The sequence below is a fragment of the Pyxicephalus adspersus genome, chromosome 2 (genome assembly GCF_032062135.1).
Source record: "Pyxicephalus adspersus chromosome 2, UCB_Pads_2.0, whole genome shotgun sequence".
In the NCBI taxonomy this organism is placed as follows: Eukaryota; Metazoa; Chordata; class Amphibia; order Anura; family Pyxicephalidae; genus Pyxicephalus; species Pyxicephalus adspersus.
Genome location: NC_092859.1, coordinates 149,968,366 through 149,976,089, shown reverse-complemented (window position 1 = coordinate 149,976,089; position 7,724 = coordinate 149,968,366). Strand labels below are relative to the sequence as shown.

The window sequence follows — 7,724 nt, the reverse complement described above, 5'->3', positions numbered from 1 at the left end:
TTTTTAACTTTCATTACTGTTACTTTTTATAATCATTTTCTTTTTACACATATTTGGAAATATTTAACACTATGTGCACTGTTTGCTTTCAGACTATCTCTCTCTAATTAAAAGTCTGATGGAACCATACAGAGTAGAGAAAAAAAGGGTTAGATAAACCATTCTTCATTGAGTTGTGTGTGTATGTAATCCCATCTTGAGCTCAGGGTCCCATTATCTTTTGACTGGCGTTTAAGAAAATGTTTGCAATATGCATTTGCTTTACTTTCATACCTTAGCATGTATAATTAGTTAAGGCCTTTACTAATAAAGGTATTTTATAGACTTTTTTTTTAATGATAGATGTGTACACTTGTTGCAGTTTATTATTTTTAGTATATGCTTTTAAAAAAGCTAACTGCAAATGGGGTTAATTGCCACTGAGTGTTTATATGATATCTGGAATACCATGTCATTGTTTCTAAACTGCTGGGAAATACTATTCAACCACCTGTGTAAAAAATTAAAAGCTGTCGCATTAAAGTCTATGGAAGAAGTTCAGTGGCAGACCGTCCAGAGGCAAACACCTGTATAGAAAGGGATTCAAACTGTGCCAATTCTTTCCATAATACCCAGGGGTTGGGGACAGTTAGGATCTGGTTAACAGTGATGAACCACAGTGGTTATGTTGCTGGTCTGAGCTTAGCCTTAGATAGATCCAACTAACAGAAATATTCCCACTTTTAATTTTGGCAAATCATGGGTTAGCTGGTCTACGGTGAACCACTGGCCCCATGCATTTTGCAGCAAAACATCCTTCCCAATAAATTCTGTTTGTTAGTTGCACCCTTTGTGCACACATTGCAGACATATAGATATATTCTATTAGTACAATTCCAATTCCACCATCAATAAAGTGCCTTCTTTAGTGTATTTTTTGGAAAAAAACGATAAGAATACATAGCATGGTGTTGACTTGAGCATTGTGCTAATTCCCAGTACAGCTGTGGTGTGAGCTGAATGTCTGCACTCAGGGAAGAGACTTAAGATCTTTACAGGAATGAAAATAGACAGCATGAGGGGAGGGAGAGAGGCTTATGCTAATCATTCAGTTAATAGCAGTAATTGAATTACAGACATTTAGAAGACTCAAGGTTCAAATCTAAGGCAGCAACTCATTCCCAGCTTGTGTTTCCTTTTTCTTTCAACTTTATTTTGTGAAGTCAGCACTCATTAGCCATCAAACAAGCCTCAAGTGACGTGATGATGTGAAGAAAGAGAAACAGCTTAGTGTTTCATGACCTTCATTTATTTAATATAAATGTCATTAAAAGTGGAATTAGTGAAGGAAGTGATGACAGGTCTACCACAAGATGTTTCAGAGTCTGGAAGCATTCTTGATCCTATAGAACCTGGGATACTGTGGAATGCACCTCCAGAACTGGAGAATGATGGAAAGTTTGGTGAGATACCTACTGTATATGTGCAAGAAATAGAACCTCAGCAAGATGGATATAAAGATAGTGAGAGGGTGCTACAAAGGACACCGAGTTTTGGAAAAACGGTCAAGTTTATCTTACCTCCTATCACTATAGAGGATAATGTACCCCAGGAGGATGAGAAGCAATTCTATCGGGCCATCGAAGAAGTTCTGAGTTTTAAAGGTTATAATTTTGATGAACTTTTCTCCTCTGGCCAATGGACAGACATCACAGGTATGGTCAAAATGTAATAATACTGATTCATATTTGACATACATGTTTTTCTATGATTGTGTTGAACATTGGCACCCCAAAATAGTTGTTGTCTAGGCTTTAAGGACAAATTGGGACTTCTTTAAACAGAGCATTAAAAATATATTGCCTTTGTGTTGTGTATAATGTGTTTTTTCTCCTATACAAGTCAATCCTAATGTACATATAAGCAAGTCAAAAGTAATGCCAAAATTTTGGAAAAGATTGCCATTTTTCTTTTACAGAACACTGTATCTGAGCCTGCACGATGGTCATAGGTACAATAATTATATAAAATTAAATTTCACTATTATGTATTGTATTGTTTATACATCAGGGTCATTGGTATTCTCTTCTATCCAATTATCTTAGAGATATTGGATAGCATTACGAGCTGACACCTTAATCGGGGTGATAAGTGAGTCTATGGAGGTGATTGGTTGTTTAGTGTATTAAAATCTGATGGAGTGCTGTCTTTGCCCCAAACATTGTGCAATTTGTGATCTATGGTACCATGTTTATTGGGAAAATGCAGAATGGCTGTAATGTACGTTTTGGGTATTTTGGACTCCATTTTGGATATTAATCCATGAATAGGCTGGAACCACAACCACCTGTTGTATTGCCCGTTATTACTTAGCACATGTTATATGACCACATTGTATTAGGCCCCCTGCTTTTGGGGGTTTGATATTGCTCCCTTTGCTACATTCAAATGCTACTCTCATGTCCCTATCAAAGCGTAACAGGGGCTTTACTGCTCTAATGGAAGTTAGGATGTTCACTCACCAAGGTGAACTATCATCGTACAAAAGATATTTAGCTTAGTGAATGCAGTGAAAATTTGCGTTGCAAAGAATAACCAAGGAAGTCTAAACAAAACAGGAGTTTTCTATGCATCTCAATGAATAGTTGAAGTAAGCAGTTATGTATAATTTACCAAAGTAAACTATCCCTTACAAAGAGATAATTGACTTTGCTAAGTGATCAGCCTATATGTCCCTAGTGAATCAACCCTAATGTGTCCATTCTCCTAAATTAAACAAAAAGCCAAATAAGGATCTCCTGTAGTGATGGAGAGGTTACTGTCTGTTCTTGACCTTAGATTGGTTAATACAAACAGCGGTAATACATGGCACTCTCTCTCACTCCTGCATGAGGCCCTGGGAAAGTCTCTGGGTTCAGCAAAGCAAGAAAATAAAACACACAGAGGCCCAACTAGTGTTACCACCCAGAGAAGCACAAGAAAAGCGGTAGTGATCACAAAGTACAGAGTTATCAATGGCTAGCAACTCTCTGAAGTTACCAAGAATGGTCCAAAACATTAATAGAAATAAGTGTCTGGCCTTTGCAGCGCTGGGTCCCAGGTTTGAATCTCGGCCAGGACTCTATCTGCATGGAGTTTGCAGGTTCTCCCCATGTTTGCATGGGTGTCCTTCAGGCACTCTGATTTTCTCTCACAATCCAAAAAACATGCAGTTAGGTTAGTTGGCTCCCTCCCAAAGTTGACCTTAAACTATTATAAAGAAATATGACTATGGTAGGGACATTAGATTGTAAGCACATTGAGGGACAGCTAGTGACATGTCTAGATTTTGTACAGTGCTGTGTAATATGTTGGCACTATATAAATACTGTATAAAAATAATAATAATAATAAATTATTATTATTTGTTAATAAATAAGGGTCCACACTGATAGCCAACTGTAGAAAGTATCATTGTCAAGTCATATGGCAGAAACCAAATGGCAGAAAGGCAAAAATGTTTACAATAGTGAAGCTGTAAATTTGAGATTTTACATATAAATGAAAGCAAAGCAGGTCACCATGCAGCAGTGACTCACAAGTAAACTACATTTAGGATGGAATTGTTTGATGATGGCCTTCTGAAATATAGGAAGCAAAGGACAGATGTGAAAAAACAGCTTCCAAACAATGCACCCTAGGTTGTGTATAGCAAATCCTGATCCTCCTATTTGCATTTTTCATCAGAAATCTAAATTTATCAGATTACCTTGCTGTTAGTAATAATCAGTCTTCCATTTTCCTTCTTTCTAATTTAGGAAGAATGAACCTTTGTGTGGTCCTCTGCTAGTGCCTATCTTTAAGGACCAATTAGCTGTGTATTTAGCACTATCTTGCACAAAATAGCAGTAAAAATTGGGTATTTGTAGTCCTCGCAACCACCACATATACCACGACAATCCATCCTAAACCAAAGAAGCTTTGAACATGTCTTCTCCATTCTACTGAACCTCTTGAGCACGCCTGCATGGTTTACATACTGGAAGTACAGAAAATTTGTAAAATGGCCATCTGACAAAACACTACGGCTATTGACTATTTTCTTGAAATAAGAGTGAATATCCTACCAACTCCAATCTACTTTCTGATGTTTTTTCTTCTCTGATTGCAGTATAAATAACATCAGGATGGGTAACTTATACTGACCAAAACATCGTCAGCACAGCAGTTTAGCAGAACAGTTGCTCAGTGGTTAGCACTCTGGCTTTTGCAGCGCTGGGTCCCAGATTTGAATCTCGGCCAGGACACTATCTGCATGGAGTTTGCATGTTCTCCCTGTGTCGGTGTGAGTTTCCTCCGGGTACTCCAGTTTCCTCCCACATTCCAAAAACATGCAGTCAGGTTAATCGGCTTCCCCTCAGTCCTGTCCTTAGACTACAGTAATGACTGTAAAAATAGCCATTAGATTGTGAGCCCCTTTGAAGGACAGTTAGTGATATGACAAAGCGATGCGTAATATGTCAACGATAAAAATAACTAGCTGATAATAATATGGAAAAAAGGGGAGCTTCACCCCTCCCTGCTGCACCAAACCATGCTTGTATACACAATATTTGCCAAGGAACCTAAAACATCTCCCAGTAAAGGCTCACAGTGCTGACGCCTAAAGTGGAACTAAAGTAAAGAAAAATCACTCAAAAACTTCTACAGAACTCTCAATCCCTGCAGAGGTTTCCTGGATTGGGTCCCGTGCCGTCTGGTTATCCATCTTCATCCCAGCGCAGAGGAAGTGCTGAGCGCCATCATCTTCTTTCCTCTTCTTCCCGCTTTTGCCATCTGTTCTTGCACTGCGCAGGTGCAAAATCGGGTGACGTAGCCTGCTGTAAATGGGAAAAAAATGGTGCCAATCTCAATGCGCATGCGTGAGCTGCATTTTTCCCCCCCATTGAAGAAAAAGCTCATTCTGCGAATATGCAATCCAGGAGCAACCAGAAGCCTCCTGGGATTTGTGACATGGGTATCCCAGCCACTGCGATAAAGACAGAGGTCATTAGGTCTTAACCTTTTTTCCAGGTGATTAAAGCATAACTACAGTTTTGAATAACATACAATAAAAAACTCCCAAATCCTTATTGCTCATGTAGTTACCCTGCAATCCTTGGTTCTTAAAGTATTGTCATCTGTAGGAAACACAATTCGTTCAAATTTACAGTACATTAGTGTTGGTGGCAGCCATATTGCAAGGTTAGGTCATATCCTGTTCAGTGTGAGAACTATACATGTCAGAAATAAAGCATTTGTTTCTTACAGTTAGTTGTTACATAACGGAGAAACATAGGGTTTATTTGCTTGCTTAGAAAACAGAAGAATATCCCCTACTCTCAGGAGATCACAATAGAGATCTGATTCTAGCCAACCCAGGTCCCCTAATGGGCCTAATTTATTAAAGCTCTCCAAACCTGCAGAGGATACGCTTTCATCAGTGAAGCTGGGTGATCCAGCAAACCTGAAATGGATCCTGTCCAGGATTCAAAACATTTGCTATTTTATTGAATTCTGGATCAGATCAATTTCAAGTTTGCTGGATCACCCAGTTTCACTGATGAAAGTGTATCCTCACAAGCCTTTGATAGCTTTAATAAATCAGGGCCAATATGTCTATTCTAGATGTATAAATGATGTGACAAATCAATTAAGCAAACAGGAAATGCTGGCTTTTATTTTAAGCTAGTGGTATTTAAGAATATAATATATTTGAGTTTTTTTTTAAAAAAACATGGAGAACAGAATTTTATTCTTCACTTTGTTAGAGACCTGAGAAATCAATCATGCCAGATTTGTTAAAGTGGGAACAGGTGTTGTTACCTGGCAAACTAGGCTTCTAAAAGTGTAGAAAAGAGGTATTGCATTTACCCTAAACTGGAGATTTGCAACTCTAATTACATGTAATACTGATCGCCAATTTTTCAGACATTATCGCCAATCAGTTCATTCATCAGACATCATCACTAAGGTTAGCAAAAAGTGTTGAGAAGGTTTTTGAAACAAACACCTCAGCTCTATATGCCTGTTTTAATTAGGTTTTCTAAGAGTGGAGGAGATAGACTTTCATCAGTAAATCTGGGCGATCCAGCAAACCTGGAACGGATTTTGTAAAAGTAATTTGCTGTTTGTTAGCAAATGTTTTCAATCCTGGACCAGATTTATTTCAGGTTTGCTGTGTCACCCAGCTTCACTGATGAAAGTATATCCCCTCCACCCTTGGAGAGTTATATTAAATCAGGACCTATATATTATCCTATGACATTCTCATACAACTTTTCTGTTTTTACTGTATTTAGTAGTTTGCCTAGAACACTTCTAATGAAGGCTGTACATTTTAACATTTGTCAATAGACTTTGTATTTCCCCAAAAAAGGTTTGGCAAGTCCTTTGTATTCAGGTGAATCAATACTGTTATTGTGTTGACTGGAATGTTGTTCTTCTAATTTAAATGTATGTTTTCAGATGACAAGCTATTGAGGAAGAAAATTCTAAAACCAGGTTTTGGTGACAAGCCCCTCCCAGGACAAGAGGTGACTGTTTCCATCATGGGGATTTTGGAAGATGGAAGTCTGGTTGAGAAAGATCCCAAGCTATCCTTTGTCTTGGATGATGGGGATGTAATACAGGTTAGGATTTAATGAATGTTTATAAAGAAGATTCATAGAGAAAATTCTTGTCTAGGTGGGATATGGGGTCAGACTGGCCTGCAGGAGAAATCCTCAGTTGGGCCAAAGCCATACACTTCAAAACTATTTTTTTCATGTCTTCTGGTGCAGTGGTCGCTAATCTTTTGGACGTCACGGACCACTAAATTTACGGACTCCGGACCACACATGCCGGGTGTCCCTCAAAGGGGAAGACTCTTTTCCCAGAGTGATGTCATGCCATCCATGCAGGAGACATGGTTTGTGGCCTTGGCCGGTGTGCCCACCCAGCAGGGTCCTTGGACCACCCAGCCAGACCCGCAGACCACTGGTTGACGACCGCTGTTCTGGTGGGCCCTTAACCCTGCTGTTTCACAAAAAAACGCCACTTTGCCAGAAAAGCTTTGTGCTCTTGTAGGTCCTGCTTTTCTATGTCCTCTCAGAAGGGCCCCTGGCCCTCACTCGAACCCTGCTGGTATCCCTTTGTGTAATAAACCTCCCATATTTCTTTGGTAAAAATACTCTTCCCACTTTCATTCACATTGCTTGAAATTGTAACAGTTCATTTACAAAAACGTGGTGCTCGGATAATGATCACAATGCCAGATTATTACAATTCAGAAATCTCCTTAAAGCAAAGATCTCCATACACAGTCAAAACACATGTAAGAGAGCAATGGATTTAAATTGCTGCCCAATTAGACCTTGCTTTAAACACCCAGATGCACAGAAAGATAGATGGCACTTTCTTCTATTGTATATTTGGGGTTATAGTGGTGTCAGCTTCTCACCACCACCCTGCTTATTGGACAGTGAAGAAGCAGCAGAAGACAAATGAGTAGTACTGCCCCTTTCTATCCCAGTGTGACTGCATAAGGGATTGTAAATCCCTGGGATCAGGTCAGAAGTACTTATACTAGTTAATTAAAAAAATAAATATAATGATAAAAATGCATGTATAAATATTATAAATTTTATTATTATACAACGTATAACTATCTATCACTCTATCAATCTATCACTATATCTATCTATCTATCTATCTATCTATCTATCTATCTATCTATCTATCTATCT

The 7,724-nt window shown here is 38.6% G+C and overlaps 1 protein-coding gene across 1 annotated transcript in view; it reads left to right on the top strand.

Annotated features, from left to right (window-relative positions):
• Positions 1-1,115: 1,115 nt before the first annotated feature.
• Positions 1,116-7,724, top strand: part of LOC140324695 (peptidyl-prolyl cis-trans isomerase FKBP8-like) — a gene marked incomplete in the record, with an annotated part of 37,700 nt that continues 31,091 nt past the window's right edge. Inside the window, 2 exon segments of the mRNA XM_072402769.1 lie at positions 1,116-1,694; positions 6,466-6,629. Of these exon segments, the coding sequence (XP_072258870.1) occupies positions 1,301-1,694; positions 6,466-6,629 (558 nt within the window).